Genomic DNA, 21,530 nt, shown 5'->3' with positions numbered 1-21,530 from the left:
AATACCTAGTATGTCAGTGAATTTGAAAACCACCTTCATGGTTTATCTCAAATGATCTTTTACTGCTCGTGTGCAGTTTACAACCACGAACAGGCTTATACCCAGATGATGTAATGAACGTGGAGAATATTAATTCCCATTGTATTCATTTTCGCATGAGAGGATATAAACTTCTCTTTTTTTTCACTCTGCCAGCAAAGCAACATATATATTGCAATATCTTTTTTTATGCATTTGTTCAATCAATTTCAGTTTCAATGTTTAACTTTATCATTGGGATTTGATGACCCTAAACCTAGTTTATTTATACACACATCATAGATTGTTAAATAAGAAGCTTTACCTCTTGTATGGATCAATGACTCTATCCTAGTTTATACAAAATAGAAGAATGTTCACTCATATCATAGATTGTTAAATCAAAGGCTAATTTGCCACTCGTATGGATGTCTCTAACCTTTAGTTTATTGACAAAATGAAAAATATTGTGAAAAGGCAAGTTCACCCTGACGATAAGTTGGTTTTATTGAAGAAGAAAATTTTGAGAAAAATAATGGTGACGGTTTAATGAGAATCCAAGGGAGAATAAGAGAGTTATGAATTTTTATATTCTGATTCGTGACGTCATATGCAACCAGCTAACCCATATACAATATCATGTAATATTCCATTTACTTGAATACGGGAATTTCATTTTTGTTAATGGATAAATACATTTTTTTCTTTGGGTATGAAATGATGTATCTGTTGATATATCCCCTACAGAAATAAAATCACTCTCATTTTTTTTTACTAGAAAATGGCATTTTTGAAATCTTGGCCCGAATTCACAAAGGTGGACTAAAGTTATACCGGGGTTAATTTAGCCATGGGTTAATTTAGCCACTAATACCCGGGTATAAAGTTAGTCCACCTTTGTGAATTCGGGCCTTTATGTTACATGAGATATGAGGCAACTGCTCAAATATTTAGAAAATGGCATTTTGGGGCAGCTGCTCGCAGAGACATTACAATTTAAAAACTTCATAACCTTCTCATTCTTGGATGAATGTTCACCAATATTTTGTGTGTATTTTGTGCTTTTACTAAACCATCTTTTTGTCAGGGTGAACTTCTCCTTTAAGCAAAAGGCCTTGCCATTGGAATTGGATGACCGTATTCACACATACAGGTAACCGTCCTTTTGAAGCAGATATGACAAAAGGGCACATGAACTTGTTAGAATTTTCACACAGGGAGTAGTCAAATTTACCCCAAAGCTGATTTTTGTTGAGCACATCATGTGCACTGTCATGGACAAGTTAAAATGTAAGAGCTTATCGTAGTGACATAAAAAAAGTTGTGTATAACTTTATGCCTACTTCCAAGGTAAATTCCAAAAGGAATAATAGTTTGTGTTGCCAGAAAGAACTTACTAATTGAAATGTTATCCACAATGAGACCATGATGAGACCAAGCATTATGTTTTTTTTAATGCCATGAATAACAACACTTTTGATTGATAAGTCTGCCAAACTTGTTTACAGTAGGGGCCTCCATGAGCAATGCATGATCTTTCCAGAAATATACATTCAAAAATGAATTGTGACTACTGACAAATAACACTGTGCATGAACTCCAACATAAAGGAACATAGAGCAACTTTTCCATTGATTTGTATCACAATACTGCCATGTAAATGTTATAAGCTGGTGTCAACAACCTTTCTTTTAGTTTAGGATTTAAGGTGGAAGGGCAGACGGGGGGGGGGGGGGACTTATTCAATCTACAATGTACCTTCTCAATCAGCCGCCTTGTGGAAATTGCTGTGATTGATAAATACCGACAAGTATTAGAAAATATTGATAATAGACAAAGTGTATAAGGGCAAATACATAAAATTGACCCATTGGCATGGTTTTTACCAAATAGATAAAATGAAATAAGCAACTTGCTTGTAGCCTATACTAGAGGGCAATTCAGTCAAACCACATAGTCAAGCAGGGAAATTAGATATAAATCTGTTGCATAGAAGGACTGGTTAAGATCATATTACTAGAGAAGTGGGGCAAGGGGGGTGGGTGGGGTAGCTTGTTTGTCTTGTATAATGTGAATATTGTTTAGCTATTTGAAACTCATTGGATTTGATAGAACTTGGAAAGAATATTGTTTTGAACTTGAGTTCGACAATATACATGTATACTTTCATGATACCTCTATAACTAATTTATAGTGTTAATGAATTCCAGTTTATCTCTTTTAAATGTATTTGGACAATGAACAGTACTGAACTGTACATTACCAGTGATCATTTTTATTTGTGAATTTCATTTCCTTGATTATGCCTACACCATAATAATTTTTTTTTGTAAATTGACAAGCATTATACAATCAACCAAAATCTTCTCTTTACCACTCTTCCATTTGATCTTTTTTGAAAATGAATACTGTTGCCCACCTTTCGACTGTAATACAGTTTTTATAGTAAGATGATTACCGAATGCATGTATCATTCTTTCATTATCTGAGTGGAAACTACTTTTATTTTCACCATATTCCATTTCCTGTTAAATATTTATATCAATAGAGTTTCAGCTTGATATTTCTCTTATTTTTTTCATGTGCTTTATCAACAATTTTTGTTGCTATTTCCAGATAAACAGGGACTTAATATCTCAGTTTTATGATTGAAAGTCTATTTTTTAAAGAAATCATGGTGTACATGTATTTATGATATAGGTTCGTGATTTGTGATTCAAGATCATATTTCCATGTGTGAAAAAATGTAAAATACATATAAAATGATCAAGTGTTACCGAATTTATGTTAATCCATTCTCGTCTCTCTTTTATTATGAATTTTTTTAATATTTAGCATCATATTCATGGTTTTGAGCTTTAACTGTCAGAAAAAATCTGCTGGTGTATATATACATGAACAGGTATGTCATTTTATTGGTCTACATGTAGTAGAGACTATACAGTGTATATAACATTAAACATTTATTCATAACATATATCATTTCTATGTACAATTGTTACTCTGTTCGTAGTAAGCCAGCAACTTGTGTTGTATTATCTGTTTATATTATGTAAACTATGTGCTTTGAAAATCAAGCATATTATTGTAAAAGCATATAACAATCATATTGTAGATTTACTTTTTTATTTTGATTGCACTTATTGGTTATGGTACTATACTGATGTTGGAGTGATCATAATACAACTAAAACTATATATTTCTACAGCACACATATAAATCCCTCAAAAAAAGTTTGGAAATCTGAGTTTGGCCATTAATTTCTCCCAACTACAAACTTTAGACAATGCATATTTGATATCATTCAAAAGATCATTTAATTCTCTTTAAAATGATACCATGCTTGTTATGATCACCCCATCACGAAAAGAGCAGGATTTAAGTGTTGGATGAGGTCTGAATTGAAAAGCTGGAAAACGAGCAGAAATAGTCATGAAGTGTCAATACAGAACATGATTCTTTTGTCTACAGTGTCAATAGAGATGAAATCCATTCAAATCAAGCACCTGCTTCTTCATTTTTTATGTTTTGTTGTGGTTTTTGTAGTGATGGTTTGTTTGTTATGTGTTTGCTTGTGCAGAGGTATGTTTGATTCCATGTTAATGTTGATGTTAAGGTGCATGAAAACAATTAAAAGAAACCGCTGAGAAACTCACTCATCACCACGGATAAAAGAACAGTGACTTTCAATATTGTGTCATTTTGCAACTTTTGAATTTTGACCTTGCCCCACATTTTAAGGCACTGCACCTCCATGTGAACCATAATCATATCATGTAAAGTATCATTTTAAAGAGAATTAAATGATCTATTCATTGATATTAATTACACATTGATATTTACTAAAACCGAAGAGGGATTATCAATCAAAGTCAAAAGAAACCGCTGAGAAACTCATCACCAAGGAAAAAGGAACAGTGACTTTCAATATTGTGTCATTTTGCAACTTTTGAATTTTGACCTTGCCCCACATTTCAAGGCACTGCACTTCCATGTGAACCATAATCATATCATGTAGGGTATCATTTTAAAGAAAATAAATGATCTATTCATTGATATTAATTACACATTGATATTTACTAAAACCGAGGAGGGATTATCGATCAAAGTCAGATTTCCAAACTTTTTTTGAGGAGTTTATTTTATCCTCTAGCTTGAAATTTTACATTTAATATTTTGGCTTTATCCTCACACTGTTTCATAAGATTTCTTCCACTGGCGTACAGAGGGGGGGGGGGGGAGGACTTTGTGGGCCATGCCAATCCTTCCCCCCCCCCCAAAAAAAAAAAAAGTTTCACAACCAAGAAAAAAAGGAGGGGAACAAAGGACAGGGAGAAGGGTGTTGTGATACAATTTTCTGAATATTATTTAAAAAGGTATCGCAAAATTTGATCATGTACTTTAAAAAGTTCACAATTTTTACTCACTTGCTTCGCTCCCTCGCAGCTATTTAGAAATGTTGCCCCATATGCCATGTCTGACCTCCTCCAAATATTTGGCTCATTATGCCTCTGATTTGAGTAGATTCATGTGTTGGTAAGTGCTTGATGAGGCATGACCAAAACCTACAGAATATTTCTTTGTATTTTCAATTAACACATTGCCATACATGTGCAGCTGAATTGTTTTCTCTGTATAATAATGAAAGTGAAATGAAAAAAAAAAGAAAAATTGATGATCCACTTAGAATATATTTCTCATGTTTCACACAGGCCAACCTCGTAAATTCTGAACTACTCTTAGGCCTGTATTCTTAAGTCAGGTTTAATTGTCTAACTGTAACTGTGCTAAAATGATGGAAAGCCAAATTTTGTCAAAATTTTCCTTACATTGTATGATCTTATGTTTACTGTGCTCTTTCCTAACTCGTGAATGGTGAAGATCGATAGCTGTTTTATTTCTCCTTTTTAAACAGTCAAGAATGATTTGACAGAAAAATGAGCTGATACATTGAAATTCTACTGTTAGAGATTTATGCCATTATTGGCTATCCATAAACCACAACTTTAAACTGAGTTTACATTCAACCCGACTTCAGAATAGGTCTTTAATGTATAATGACCAATTTTCATATATTGACATCCTCTACTAATTTTTAGACAACACATGTACTGCTCAAATGTATTTTGGCTGCCCCTTGCTATCACATGCCCTCTTTTCAGAGCACTTATAAGAGGAAAGTGGTTCATGAATGACCATTAATTAGCAAGTTAATTATAAGTTTATTAATTAGAAGAGAGAATAGGAAGTGTTAATCACAGATGTACGTCATCAGTTCATATGCACCTTGTATAGTAATTGACGTACCTGTTCAATATCATAAGAGACTGTAGAATTAGAATTATTAATGTCATTAGTGAGTGAGCATTCATTGAAATTGATATTATGGATGCTTCATTTCGAGGCCTTTCTTACCATCTTGTGAAAGGAGCTGGTATACCTGCATGGGGCTTGTTTCACAAAGAGTGAAGTGTGACTAACGGGGTGTTGCAAGAAACTTGCGATCAATTGCAAGGCTATTTTTGGTCCCCGAATCTATCATATGTCTTGCAGTTAATTGCAAATTAGTGATTGCTAATTTGCTCCTTGAGACAAGAAGTTTAATCTGATTTGCTACAGCTAACCTTGATCTATCAGTTGTAAAACTGCAACATAATATTTGCAATTGATCGCAAATATTTTCTTGCAACACCCCTCAGAGTCATTAACCAGTAAACACTGACTAATAGAGTAATCAAACTCCTTGTGTCTAATGCAGAGCTGCTAACCACGTTGTTGCCATGGTCATTACCCGTTATTTCTTCATGAAATACGATTTCCCATTGCTCTTGGAAGCGGGTGTGCTGGGGATGCTGAAGCACCCCAAAGATTTGCCGGGGGGGGGGGGGGGGGGTTGATGCGTGGTGTTATTTAGCCATAGGCAGCACCCCTAGAAATCGGGTAGGTGATGCTAAATAGAAATTTAACCAAAATCACCTTCATTATGTATAAATTTTTTTTGTTTGGAAGTCCAATTTTAGCAGACCACAATCACCATCATTTTGGGTTGAAAACCTTTTCTTTTTGGTTATCAAAATTTTCTTCAAACCAGCACCCCTTATCTAAAAGTCGTTCCCAGTGCCCAGCAATTTCCAAACAATTTTTTTTAAGAAAATCATATCCTATTGGAAAAAAATTATCTGTTTCATAAAACTTTATATATATCCAAGTCAGATGGGATGAATGTAATTTCAGGTATCTACATGACCTGTAGACCGAAGAAAAAAGAAATGTACTGACAAGATTTTTTCTATATCATATAATACCTTTCATTTCATTTTAAAGGAAAAGTGACCCCTAGGAAGTCCCCCCCCCCCATCAAATTACCATAGCACCACGCCCGTTTGCCTCTATGGTAATCTGAACGACAGCTTGATGGTAATGCAATGTGTTGGCTGTGCCTCCTATGTACATGACAATAGACAAAGGTGCCGAATGCATTTGAAATTCAAGGACTTTGGCCCTGTGTAACAAAATTGAGTAATCGACTGTGGGGCTGATATTTACAATTGATCGTGCACAATAATCAATGCAATCAATTGTAGAAATCTGCCCCACAATCAATGGCTAAGCTGTATGTTAATTGACCCTGGTAATTATTAACTACTGAAGAAGTGCATGTGTATGGCTATCAATTGTACATCTGCATGTTTTAGAGATGTCATTTCTTTTTGTCCATACATGTAAGTCACTCTTTGTGAAGTTTGTGAAGGATTTTTTTAGAACTGTTTGCAACTTTAAATAAAATTTGAGTTTTGCAGATCAAGACCACTGCCAATAATGCTGCATGCGAGTGCTACTTATTGATTTGTGTTGTAAAATGTATATGATATGTTTCTTTACAGTATATAGGATAGATATCAAACAGATAAACAGATAACTAAAAAAAAGCCTACTACATACTTTTCATTTCAACCACAAGTACATGTATGGTAACTGTCTGGGTAATAGAAACTCATCAGTGCCAACAACTTTTGTGAGATGGTCTCGTAAAAACTACAGTTGATATTGCAAGAATCAGGTTTTCTTGAAAGAAAAACTATGAAGTTCTGTATAGAGATCTAGTATTTTATTTTCCAGATATGATGAGTACTAATGAAAGATGACAGCTTGACAGAACATTCTTGGCAACTTGAATGCCATTATACACAAGCATTGATTGAATTCAGTATTCAGTTTTGTCTGAATCATAATTAGCAGTGCTCAAAATAAAGATGTTCTTTTTCTTTCTTCTATACTTAAAGTAACTCCCTCCTCTTTCAGACCTCTGATTTTCTTTGTAATGTAGGACACTTAATCAGGCATTTATCAGATCAAGCACTAAACATACAATATTGTCATTAATTAACATCATTTTGCCCCATAAAACTTCAGCTGCATAAAACTGACGGTCAATGTTCCCTCTCTCTTTTATCAGCACCCAGCAACCAATCAGAATGACAGGTTTACATGTCCAAATTTTGTTTCAGTACTGCCCAGGAGACGCAATCAAATGCAACACCAAAAATTAAATAACTGATCAAATGATTTACCAAATGAGAAACAAACTTGCATTGGAGCGTTGTGGCCCAGTGGATTACTCTCCGGACTTTGAAACAGAGAATCGTGGGTTCGAATCCCAGCCATGGCGTAATTTCCTTCAGCAAGAAACTGATCCACAATGTGCTGCACTCAACCCAGGTGAGGTAAATGGGTACCGGTAGGAAGTAATTCCTTAAGAAGATGTGTGCGCTATGAATGCCTAGCTTAGCCGGGTAATATAGGAGCGCCTTGAACACCTAACAAGGTGGATATGTGCGCAATATAAATATCCTATATTATTATTATTTCATCTCTTGTAACTAACACTTACATGCATTAAATAAACCTAAGATCCATCTCAATCTTCTTTTCATACTACACCTCCATCATTTTATTTATCAAAATATGGAATAAGCACTGTTGTACAAGTTACTTTGGTTTAAGCAAGGAAAAGAATTTATTCTCAATTACATGAACCACAGCTGTTTTATTTTCATATTCGTTAAGCAAACAAGCATGCAATCTTATATATATTTTTTTCATTAAGCTAGATACATTAATATAGGTATGATTTATTTTTAAATACCATTGAAAAGAAATTATAGCATTTTATGGGATAAAATGTATTAAGATCTTGTGAAAATCCTTTTGTGGCAAGCTGGATGGTTAAATACCACTTCAGTCTTCTATTATTTAGAAATATATTGAATAAAAAAAAGAAAAGAGAAAACAGTTCCCAACCTGAATAATCTAAAAATTATTCATTGATGTTCTACCTATTTATTCATTAAAAGTATTCTATTCATCTCTACAATGTCAACTTATATTTAACATTACTATAATAGATGTCAGTTTAACTTCAGTTGTAAGCAAATTTATCACGGGGGTGGTAATATTTAGATATACAATTGTAACTTTTTACACATGGTTTGTCTCTGAACTGCAGTAATGCTTAATTAAACGATCAATCCTATGGTTTGTGTTGAACGGTTCTGACAGGAGATTCTTCTCACCTCGCCTTCAAAAAATAAATACTATAAGTTATAAATTTATTACGACAAACAAACTTAGCAATTTTGTAAAAAGAAATAAGATATAATCATGAACGCTATTCCCTAACACGATAAACAATGTTGAAAAAGTTCTCATATTCTAGGATACTGCCATATTGCACACTGAAATATCTGTCCCTCAAAGCATTACAAATAGAGGGGATGAACTCTCTTAAGGTCTATTACTCGGCTTTGACTCCTAATGGCAAAAACGATTGCTTTTCTATCCTTTTATTTACATAATTGGTCTAAATAAATAAGGTCAAGACATTTGATACATATACGTTTGCTTTGGGAAGCATTTAACCTACTGCCAACCACAATCTGGAGGTTACTAAGCAAAAACCTATGGGAATTACAGAATTCACAAGTCAACAGATTTACGCATGAGCAAAATTATTTGTATTAAATCATCAGACAGGCTCTGTATTATAAAGCATGTTGTATGGCCTTGATAGGGTAGGGATCCTTAGTTGAATTACCATGAGGTCCATCAATTATATCACGATTAAAGATCTTTTATTTTTGTTGCCTATTCCAAGATTTCATCAAAGGTATTTGTACTGAGAGATACATTTGTTAAAAAATCTCCCACAATGTTGATAACCCCCTTTAAAAAGTGAGTATTTTCTTCTTTAATTTGCTGTTTAACATTGGTACATATATTGTGTACAAAAAGATTAAGTGGTGTTGTATAAACTCTAATTCACAAAGTCCAGGCATTGCAAATTGGTATTAATTAAAGAATATCTATTTCATTTACATCAAACCAAAGTATGTAGTCACTTGATTTTACAATCAATATATTACTGTTTCATAATCTTAATTTCTACAAGATTACATAATAACACTTACACATATATGTTTCACTTAATTCATTACAGCTATAAATGAACTCTGCAAAAAGCTTTAATGTGACACAACCAAAATTGTGTGTTATTTCTTCTCAATGATTATATTCGTTAATTCATTTTGTATCCACTACAAAAATAATAACATTTTCAATTGACGAAGTTTGAAATTTAATCTCGGAAAGAAATAAAGCTTCACAAATTTGTCTGCTTCATTCAATCTCATATTGTTCATATTTTTTTTCTTTTCTTATACTTAATGATTTGGAAATGAACTCTGGAAGTCTGAAAAAAAAACCACAATTAACCCAATCATAACTTTATGATCGCTGGGTCATATAATATACCTATGTAAACATGACTGAATTGGCTTTAAATCACCGATTCAAGTGGGGTGAGCACATGTGGGCAACAGAATCGATTACTGTAGTTGAACAACTACACATAAATACATTAATCATCACATGATATAAAGCATGTGGGACTACATGGACATGCTTTATGTTGATAGGACCCTAGCATAGAGCTGTTTGAGCTGATGGGGCTGTAGATTGAGGGAGTAAGACGTCGGTTGTTGTCCGGTTGCTAGAGGGATGTAGACTTTACCGAGATTGGTTGCATGGTCTTTCTCCTCTTGGACCTGAAATGATAGAAAAATGAAAAGAAGATGAGATAAAAAGCATAACTATATCTGGGAGTGTATCACAAAGAGTTGAGTCAGACTAAAAGTCACGCTCAAGTGCTTATGCTTGATCCGACTAATGTGGCGATACAACACGCACTGGAAATGTACATGTTTAGGCAATTCATCATCAGCAGCATCAAAACCACAATATCATTATCACCATCATCACCATCATCATCATCATCACCACCACCACCACCATTATCTTCATCACCACCACCACCACCACTACCACCATCACCAAAATCTCCCCGATCAACATCACCAACAAACTGTTTCATTTCATTACCTCCATTATGGATTTCCATTACCCCTATCCAAATGTTCTTTACTCACCACCACCACCACCACCACCACCACCACCATCATCATCATCAATCATCATCATCATCACCATCACCACCACCACCACCACCATCATCATAAAAATCTCCCCCATCATCATCATCACCAACAAACTGTTTAATTCAATAATAATAATCCGCTTTTATATAGCGCATAATACATCGAAACGACATGTCTAAGCGCTTTAGAGATACATTATTACCCCGGTCATCAGATTCAATCATTGCCTCCATTATGAATTTCCATTACCCCTATCCAAATCTTCTTTACTTTTCTCACCTTGGAATATTCAGTTGAAGTGAATTGACTGAAGGCAGATTTGACATGCGCCCCAGGCTTCTGTGATGTCACCAACTTCTGCACCTCAATTTTCAACTGCAAAATCAAAGAAACAAATCAATGACAGTTTGTAGTTTCATTCAAAACTGATCATCATAATTACATGTACCAATTACATCTAAAATGTTTTAGTTTTCCTATGATAAATCAAAACAGAGTTCGAAACAGTGTCGGTTTCCTCCTGAGGGTCTTCAATCAATCTTACAATTGATTTCAAAGTCAATTTTAGTTCACAAAATGGATCATTCTAAATTGATAATCATTATTAATCATCATTAATCATTATTAATCATCAACTAGAGCACTTAGGTCGGCCAGTGATCACCTTCGCCTCACATATTCATTAACTCGTACATTAGCTGGTGACAGAACTTTTACGGTGTCGGCTTCAAAATCCTGGAACGACCTGCCACTAATAATTAGACAGTCTCCAACATTAGCAATTTTCAAAAAGTCATTAAAAACTCATCTCTTTCGTACTTTGTAGATTTTAAAATATTACATTTAATTAATTCATTGTAAGCGCTTTGGGCCTAATTGGAAAAGTGCAGTACAAATAAGTAATAATAATAATAATAATAATTATGAAAAGTTTTAGTTTTTTCTCTGATATTTAAAAAGACGGACTTAAGATACTAAGGCCAACCCTTACAAAGACTTGCAATCGATCACACCTATGGAAAGCCAACACTGGCAACATCTCTGCATCAGTCCAAAGTGTTTTCTAACTATAAATACATACGCATGCATCAATTTCTTGACAAATCTTTGTGCTCCTCTTTGTTTCCAAAGGGGTGTTCATAGTTGTTAAATGAGGCCAAGGGAGCTTCATATGGCAGTTTATGCATGACTTTCATTATTATTGGTGACCTGTTTATCATGCTAAATGAGATATCCCTAGTATGTAGCCGACTTAAAGCTAAATGAACGTAGTTGCAGTAAAACACTGATTTCGTGAGAAAGTCTGTAAAACCAAGGTAAAGTATTGATATATCATCGTGGATCTAGATCTGGTACAGTTACATAAACTGAACTTTGTGAAATCATAATATCTAGCTAAAAAACGATCACACTGAAGATCGCCAACACAGATACATGTAGGCACACGTGGGACAGTGTATTATTATTGCTGGAATAAAGACCCGACGGAAGTGACCGAATCCGCGCTTATTTTGCTTATTTCTCAGCAATTACACAATTTCTTCCAGTATCCTTTGGCACATATTTTTTATTCATACAAACAGACACTTTGGTGATCATTATATTAAATTCTGTAAAAAGTCATTTTGAGATCGTTCCCAAAACTGGAATTTACCTTTAACGCCTAAGAATATATTCCAGTCATTCGTAAAATCATGCAGAACAAAATTATTAACAAAATTATACAACACCAGCGAGGAAGAATTACGATCAATGTTAATACCTGAGTGAGGTTCTTGCTGATATCTTGGATGCGGCAGTTCCTATCAACCAGCTGATGCTTGGGTGTGGCCTTCTCCAGGGCCGGCAAGGTGCCTGGTTTACGGTGGCTTATATCAACCACAGAAGGGCAGGCTGCAAGGTTGTGTAAATCCTGCAAATGTCGAGATCGACATTCAAAGTTAGTTTAATGTTGAGATCTTACGAGTACAGATATCCCTATCTCTAACAGCTATGTCAATTTATTTTGTATATATCCGTCACTGAATGAAAGCTTATTGGACTTTTTACAAAGAATGTCAATCTATTATAGTTAAGTCACATTCATAATCCCTTAAAATTATATGCGTGGAATGTTTGTTGAATTAGAGCCCTTAGTTATCAAAGAATGGCAAACATTTACTCTATTATATTCTAAAAAAACCTAACCCTGATTTTAACACAATTTTTACAAAATTACAAAGCAGGGCAATGTACTTTTTTTTCTACCTGCAACCTGGGGTGGGGCATTAGCTCGCAAGTGTTCCTGTTGAAATGCCAAAATATGTATACACAGATAAGCACATGTGGGACAATGTTTTAGTAATTGAAAAAAAAACCTGGGCTCAAATACCATGATTATTTATCAGTAATTACACATTTTCTTCCAGAATATTTCCACTCATAGGCAAACACTTGGGTGATCAATTCCGATCAAACTCATTTAAGATTTTTACCACAACAAGCTCCTGTTTAATAAAGGCTTAAAGCTATTGTAAATTTGCCACGATTGTAATTACCATGGAAACCTTGACTATGATTGGCTGCTGAGCCCTGTTACCATGGTAGTTGACATAAAGGCAAAGTGACAATAGTTGAAACTTTTTTTACAAAACGGACTACTGACCTGCATGAGTTTGCGAGTGTTCCTGGTAAGTTGAGCCACATCTTTGCTGGGTAATGCGGTGGTGTCCTCCTCTTTCTCTGCAGAAGCGTCAGTCTCTAGCTTCACAAACCCAGTAGGGCTGGCTATACCAACAGGCTTCTTGGGGACTTTCAGTGGGGGAAGCTCATCCATGATATTCTACAAAAAAAAATGAAAAAAATTAAAGACAAGTCCACCCCATCAAAAAGTTTATTTGAATAAAGCGAGAAAAATCCAACGAGCAAACACTGAAAATTTCATCAAAATCGGGTGTAAAATAAGTTAGGACATTTTAAGGTTTTACTTAATTCCACAAAATAGTTATAATGCACATCCTGGTCATTATGCAAATGAGGGGACTGATGATGAAATGAGAGACCACATACAATGCTGGTCAGTTCACTACCCCTTTAAAGCTACATAAAGTTGAAGGTACAAAGTCTCTTTATCAGATGACCCAGCAATGATCTAAACTTACATACGTCCCTTCTCAATTACTAACTTAGAATGACGGCAATATAAGATTTATTGTAAAATAACAAAACATACTGTACCTTCATTTTATGAGCTCTCAATCTAATGTTCTCGTGCTTAACATGCCTGAGGGCATAGCGTAGTGTATCCATCTGACAAAACACAAAGATGAACATAAATATCATTATTGACAATCTTTGAAATGTTATATATACATTTGTATTTATAGAAATGCAACAATCTTATCAAGATTAAATTGCAAAAAAAATCAGAATATGTCAAACCATCAAAGGACAAATTTTGCACTCCATGGCCCGAATTCACAAAGGTGGTTTTGAAAACCATCGGTTGAACCCATGGTTTATGGAGATTTGCTGTACGAATAACGCTTATTTACCGCAAATATTAAAAAATGTCCAATGCCAATGCACGCTTTCGTAATGAGTCCACTCTCCAAAACAGTGAACTCATTAATGAAATAGAGTACTTAACCACGGCAACAGGCGTCAATTTGGCGAACTTTGACAAAAGCATGCATTAGCAATGGACATTTTTAATGTACAGATGTATGCGGTAAATATGCATAATTCATACAGGAAATCTGAATAAACCATGGGTTCAACCAACAGTTTTCAAAACCACCTTTGTGAATTCAGGCCCATAAGTCTGTAATCAACTTTATGAATAGCCTTATCAAAACATAAACAATAAAATACTCAATCATTTTAGCTGCATCAGCTTTCCATAAAGTGATCAACCATTTAGCAAAAAACTAATAAATGCAAAGCAGAAATGTGTTTTTCAATCAAAATAATAATAATAATGGTGGCTACTTATATGGCGCTTCAAGAGAAATAAACATACACACAAACAATAATAGAAAACAAAAAAGAATAGAATTTTGAATTCTCCTGAATAAAACACACTATTAAAAGTCAGCTGTTAATGAGAGAGGAACAAATAAGTTTTCAATCACTTCCGTTGCATTAGCTTAATTAAAAACATGTAGAACTTGACTGAGTGACATTCTTTCAATAAACATACATTTCAATGCCAAGTATGTAATAATTCTATATTTATTATTTGACACATAATCAAACAATGTTTAAACATCAGTAGAAACTACATGTATGAGAAACCACCTCATTACACATACAAATATTCTAGCAGTAAGATGATGAGATATCATCACAGCTTTACAATGTGGCTCTTTGACACTTTTCACATCATTTATTTTACCTGTTGTAGTAACATGGGAGAATCTTTGACCATGACCTGACCTCCGCCCCCTGACCCTACTGCAGGGCCGGCAGGTGAACCAGAACCTATCAAAGAAAACAAAACGACATTCCAGTTTGTAAAATATCCCAGTAAAACGAGAATGTCACTGAGTATATCTGTCAGTCTTGTTTTATGGTTTATTCTTTATTCATTGAATACTGACATGATTAAAAACCAAAAGCTGAAACACAAATGTTTTACAAATATGAAATTACAAATACAGTGAAGCCTGTCTTTAATGACCAACCACGGGAAATGCAAAACATGACCTTTAAAGATTGTTGACTGCCATAGATGGGTTCTTGAATTCATAATCTGACTTCATGGGAATCAGTTTTAGTGGCCACTATAATAGGCAGGTGGATGCTATAGACAGGTGGACACCAACCCAGCTCTGACTAAAAAATGAAATGATTAAAATCAAATTATGATTACAAATAAAGAAGAGGTGAAGGACATCAAACACTGCAAAAGACGAATGGAGAGTGTCCATACCTTGCCCAGCCCCTCCTGACATAGCAGCAGTGACACCAGACTGTGGTGTGGTCCTGGTAATGCTGTCAATCAATGTCCGCTTGGATATTTGAGTCAGCCTCTGCTTGAGTTCACTCTTCTCTTGCTCAAGAGAATCAATGTCCACCTGCATATGGTCTAAGGTAGCCTCAAACTCTCTGCATTGATAGAGGAAAATAGAATAAATGAAATATCCATTTCTGTTAACGTCCTGACTTAATTTTTGGTGATAATATATAGTGATCCGCATATGCATTATCGAGGCTTTTTTTATTAAGCCATAAATACCCTTCTGGTAAAGGAAGGTTCCCTGCAAAAACCTGGGAAAACATTACTATGTATAACTTTGCTCTGTATTATGCATAATATGCATATGCATATATGGTCTTAGGTAGCCTAAAGCCTGTCTGAAGATTGGTAAAGACTTTGTAAGGTGAATTATTATTGAGTATCATCTAACATTCAACTCATTAAAAAATGTATTGGAAGTTTATTTCATGTGATTTTTTTTTATTTGAATAATTGGATATCTAGCATTCTCTCTTTGTAATACTTTCATTTTCGATAAAAAAATGTTCCTTTGAACAGTTATCTTCTTAAATTACTGATTGGGTATCAGAATGCTACAGACAGTGTTGAATTCATGAAAGTTTCAGCCAACTCCAAGAGGAGTGGTTTTACATCAATAGAAAAAAAAAAACCTGACCAAAATAAATGCTACTGTAAAATGGTACAATATGTCCACTAAACTTGTTTTTATTTCATATCATGATATACACCATATCACTTTTCATATTTTTTAAAATTCATAAAATGTAATAATTGACTGTAACTGGACCAGTCAAGGGTATATTTTGGGGAGTTTACCAAAACCTGGGAGACTTTAAAATTCTATGCATGAAATGATTTTGGGAAGATTGTCATTTTCAGTTGGCCCCTTTTTTAAGCTTACTTTTCTTTTTTCTTTGCCTGTTCTTGAGCCGAAGACAGCTTCTGCTCAACCTTGCGGACCTTGTCCTCAGCATCACGGCTTGCGTTCTCTAGCTTCTTCTCAACCAGACCAAGACGGACCTGACTTGTACTCACTTCATCTTGCTGTAGATGGAAAGGAGTATTATGGGAATGGTTACAGCAGACTTGCTATTTTCACCATTGTCCTACAATTTGTGAAACTAGCTCACTAAATAATGAGTTGAGCCCTCACTTGTATAGAAGGCTAGGTTTCATCAATCTTCAATATCAATGACAAAGATAATGGTCACATAATTCATTCCTTTTCTTCTCATTTTCAGAACAAAAATGGCTTTTTAACAAATTATCACTGCATCATACATGTATAGACGGCAACCTCCGCCTCGATAATACATGAAGGCTAGCCTAAGTTTAAGTAAACCACGGCTATGAGATTACGAATCACCTTCAAGTGGATCATGCATACCTTTTGTTTGAATTGTCGTTTCATTTCTTTCATCTCACTTTCCTTACTCTCGAGTTTATGACCAAGTCCTTCGGCATCACATATCTCTGACTTCACTTTTACCGCACGGCGTTCAACTGGGGGATGGATCTATTTAAATAACAAATAATGAACAAATGGATGAACCAATTTTGTTAGGCCTTTTAATCCACTGTAACGAGACATAAAAAGTTACAATCAATTTCACTTTCACTGCAAGTCTTGAAACCAAATACCCACACATTCATTTTCCTATCCCTCCTCATCCTTCTCATCATCATCATCACCAACACCATCGTCACCACCATCACCATCACCATCGTCACCACCATCACCATCGTCATCACCATCACCATCATCACCACCATCACCATCGCCACCACCATCATCATCATCATCATCACCACCATCACCATCACCACCATCACCATCACCACCTTCATCTTCATCTTCTTCATCTTCTTCATCATCATCATCATCATCACCATCATCATCATCACCACCATCACCACCATCATCATCACCACCATCACAACCACCACCACCACCACCTCCACCTTCATCTTCATCTTCTTCATCTTCTTCATCTTCTTCATCTTCTTCATCTTCTTCATCATCATCACCATCACCATCATCACCACCATCACCATCACCACCACCACCACCTCCACCTTCATCTTCATCTTCTTCATCTTCTTCATCATCATCATCATCATCATCATCACCATCACCATCATCATCATCACCACCATCACCACCATCACCATCACCACCATCACAACCACCACCACCACCACCTCCACCTTCATCTTCTTCATCTCCTTCATCATCATCATCATCATGATCATCATGATCATCATGATCATCATCATCATCATCATCATCATCATCATCATCATCATCATCACCACCACCATCACCATCACCATCATCATCATCATCAACATCATCATCATCTTCATCACCATTACCTTGTCTTGTGGAATGTTAGCATCATATTCTCCCTCCTGCATTGCTGTGCTGATCTTATTCAGAATCACCATGGCCTTTACCAGGCATTCCCTACAAAGACAGAAATAACTGATTATAAGTATACAATCTCTAAAAATAGTATGTCCATTATCAAGCATTAAAAGGGATACTGCAGTTGACTTGAACGAAAAGGGCAAAATACAAGCAAAAGCTGTGGAAATTTCATTTGGGCAAAAAATATCAAACCATCAAAACGGTAGTTTGTATATTAAAAAGCAAAAAGCAATGATAACAAAATAATTAACAAGTAATCAAGAGTCAAACAAAAATGGCAAATTTAAGATTTAACTTACTCTTGGATATAATTCTGCAAGTCAAAAATTGCACATAATTTATATAAACCACCTCTTTATTGATGAAACATATAAATTATATAAACAAAGGTCATAAAACCTAGGCTATCGGTTCTTACCGAACATGATAAAGGAGGACAATAACATAAACTTAAATGTAGATGTGAAAATAAACTTAAATATGAAATTAACCCCCCCAACAAAAAAAATAATCTAGAAGTTAATGGGAATAATGACTTGTATTTTGGGTGAGATTTACCCCAAAATAAAATAGGCTTTATATGAAAGATCAGTACTTCACAGACTTTAACAGTACCTGAAGCTCTGGTATGGTCCCTTGTCAGCCTTTCCAAAGGCAAGTTCCGATGATCTATCGGCAAGTTGTTCCAACTTCTTCACAGGTATACCATCAGTATCTGTGGGGAAAATGACAAAGAGACAGTCTTAATATATGTTTCATGCTTATCTTATGGTGCCTTTTGGTGACTTATTGCAGGTTAAATAAAGGGTTTATGCATATATGAGCATACACAGGAAGATGTTGGTATGGCCATGACACGATGTTTGCTCATACAACAATTGCTCCGGTCTTAATATCTCATAGGGCATAGGATTGGAGTTAGGATTGTAATAGATTTTTGGTCCAGAATAATGTAAAGATAAGGATTAGGGTCTATGCTTGGCTTAACATGCAGATTTTCGATAAGAGCAATTGTCACCAGAGCAAACGTCATGGAACTGGTATGTAAGTACCCCACACCACCAACAAAAGCAAAGCGATCCATGGGCTAGATGTTCCTTTGACTGAACAGGAGCCCAGATAGCTCAGTTGGTAGCATACTGAACATGCAAGCCAGGGTCCTGACATTGTGATTTGCTCACATTCTATTTTTTTCTTCAAAGAACAGACTTTAACACTGTATGAACCTTGTGTGGTAAGAATTACCATAGTAAATTGCAAAATCTTTTTCCATCTTTTAAAGGGCAAAATAGGATGGATAATAGAGAGGAGAAAGAATGAAGGGAATTGGTAGGATGTACCTGGAAGGGAGAGAAAGGGCAAAACATATATTTGCTGTCTTATACCTGACTGACCCTAGTAAAACCTGCCAGATTTTGTTCTTTCATTTAAATTTGACTGCCCCTCCCCACCAAAAAGCAGAACAATCCTATTTGTCATCAAGATTCTTTACATTTTCATCATTAGTTTACCTCTATATAATAGATCTACATGTAGGAGCTATATGTATTTCACATCCCCCCCCAAAAAAAAGTTTATTGGCAAACATTTCTGTATTTTCTTCTATTTTTCATTTAGTTTATTTTTTATTGATTTATTTACTGTTTATTTATTTATTTATCAATCTATTTATTTTTCTATTTATTAATTTTTACTTATTTACATATTCATTTATTTATTTATTTTATTTATTTTCATTTTATTTTTTCAGGGGGGGGGGGCTACATGACAACCTTAAAGAGATAACACAAACAGAAAAGAATACTAAATATTAAGTGTAAAACAAGTGAAAATATCAATCTCATACATTTATCAAATTATAATTTTCATTAAAGAATTAAAAATAAAATCTGAATTTGGCAAAATTTCAGAAACTGGTTTCAAACCTAATGAAAGGTAATGGATTAAATTCTAAGTCTTGAGAACTTTGTTCAACTTCCAATAATTTCATTCTGTAATAATACACAAGGTATGTAAATTATTTACCATTAAGCTGAAAGGTATGTGCAAATGCTTATCACCATTATATTGTATCTTACAAATTACTGCAGATGAAAGTGTGTGCAAATATATATCATTGCAGTTTAATTGCCTGTAAATTAGCAAACCCCATAAGTATACATTACTAGCGACCAGCATCTGTTATGTGCAGCTAATAAATAATGCAATAATGGGAAAAGTGATATCATAATTAATATATCTGATATTATAATATTGCAATCATAAAATGCATTGTAGCGACCTGTAAATGATGACCTGCTTTAACGACCATAAATGCCATGGTGGATAATGTTACTAGTAGTTAGTATACAGCATTCTATTTCCATAAATAATTAGGGCCTTGTATCATAGAGCAGAGTGATTGATCATGGGGTTGATTTTACAATTGATCATGAATGCAATAATCAATGCAATCACTTGTAGAAATCAACCCAAAGATCGATTGCTAAGCTTTATGTTACAGGGCCTAAAGTGCATAACAGATTTGCAGCTGTTTCATTTTGTAACAGAATTAACAAATTGATTAAATTGCCACTTTTTATTTTGTTTTCCATCAAAAGTAAATTGTGCTTTTGATAATATCATGCTAAAAGAAGTTACGGTTGGCAAATATATCAAGGCTTAGGCTAATGAGATAAACTTTTATAGGAGTTTTTTTTTCTCGACTCTAGTACAAATTTGGCATAAATATGGTTATACATGTAGGCCTACATCATATTTTGATGGAAATAACAATTCTTTCCAATAACATAAAGCAGAGTAAAATGACAAGATAATAATTCAACATAATCTTTTAGCTTTATAGAAAAAACGGTGCAATATTCCGACAAATAAAATAATAAAAAGCATTTGAAGTGTACATTATGGTATTGATTCTCTACATAATTCCTTGGAATCTGCATGGGATATAATACGATATTGAAAGTAGTACGAGTAAGAACATCATAACATTGCTTTGTAATAAGGACTGGGCCATTCTGAAAAGAGGGGTGTGAATTAAGATGCATCACGCAGGGACATGGCATTGGTAAAATGAGACATGAATGCCTGGCAGACCTATACCCACAGCGGGGTGATTACCACAATTTAGTTGCTAAACGGTTGGGGTACCGCTTCTGAAACTCGGAAAATTTGCAACCAAGGACACGGTCCCATGATTCAATTTCCTCATTAAAGTGGATCAGTCCAGGAATAATATCGCTTGCCGAGAAGCAGGATGTTAACATCTGTCTTTTTTATACCCTTCTGGCTCTCATGGTAAACTTGATAAACCAAAGCAAAAGATGTCAATGTTCACAAACTTACTTTCCTTTATTTTTAAAAAATTTATTTATCTTTTTTAATTATTTATTGTTATTATTTTTTTTTTTGGGGGGGGCATGATAAATCTACAACAATCCCTGATAATCGAAAAAAAAATAGTTTGAACTACAAGTAGCAAGTTTTATTTGTTAGTCTTGTGTGTAAGACCCACTTGTTGATAAACATTTCAATGCGATAAAAATTTTTTTTTAATTGTTTCCATCTCTGCACCCTTACACAAAGTCTTGAAGAGCCATCCATTTAA

At 34.6% G+C, this 21,530-nt stretch overlaps 1 protein-coding gene across 1 annotated transcript; it reads right to left on the bottom strand.

Annotated features, from left to right (window-relative positions):
* Positions 1 to 8,011: 8,011 nt before the first annotated feature.
* Positions 8,012 to 18,639, bottom strand: LOC129272728 (dynactin subunit 1-like). The gene is made up of 12 exons (XM_054909835.2): positions 18,539 to 18,639; positions 17,869 to 17,959; positions 16,880 to 17,008; positions 16,394 to 16,536; positions 15,424 to 15,599; positions 14,887 to 14,972; positions 13,728 to 13,799; positions 13,156 to 13,332; positions 12,274 to 12,423; positions 10,791 to 10,886; positions 9,238 to 10,121; positions 8,012 to 9,193 (listed from the first exon to the last, which is right to left on the bottom strand). Exons 2-11 carry the CDS (start codon positions 17,938 to 17,940, stop codon positions 9,981 to 9,983), a joined length of 1,242 nt encoding a protein of 413 aa, XP_054765810.2. The 5' UTR covers positions 17,941 to 17,959; positions 18,539 to 18,639; the 3' UTR covers positions 8,012 to 9,193; positions 9,238 to 9,980.
* Positions 18,640 to 21,530: the final 2,891 nt, after the last annotated feature.

Source organism: Lytechinus pictus, chromosome 12 (assembly GCF_037042905.1).
Source record: "Lytechinus pictus isolate F3 Inbred chromosome 12, Lp3.0, whole genome shotgun sequence".
Classification (NCBI taxonomy): domain Eukaryota; kingdom Metazoa; phylum Echinodermata; class Echinoidea; order Temnopleuroida; family Toxopneustidae; genus Lytechinus; species Lytechinus pictus.
Note: the sequence above shows the minus strand (reverse complement) of the source record. Positions and strands in the feature narration are given on the sequence as shown.

Coding starts and splice junctions, on each gene's coding strand:
- LOC129272728 (XM_054909835.2), bottom strand. CDS start 17,940: ATGGTGATTCTGAATAAGATCAGCACAGCAATGCAGGAGGGAGAATAT. Junction 13,800..14,886: donor CTCCCATGTTACTACAACAG/GTAAAATAAATG, acceptor GTGTTTTGTCAG/ATGGATACACTACGCTATGC. Junction 12,424..13,155: donor ACACTCGCAAACTCATGCAG/GTCAGTAGTCCG, acceptor CGACATTTGCAG/GATTTACACAACCTTGCAGC.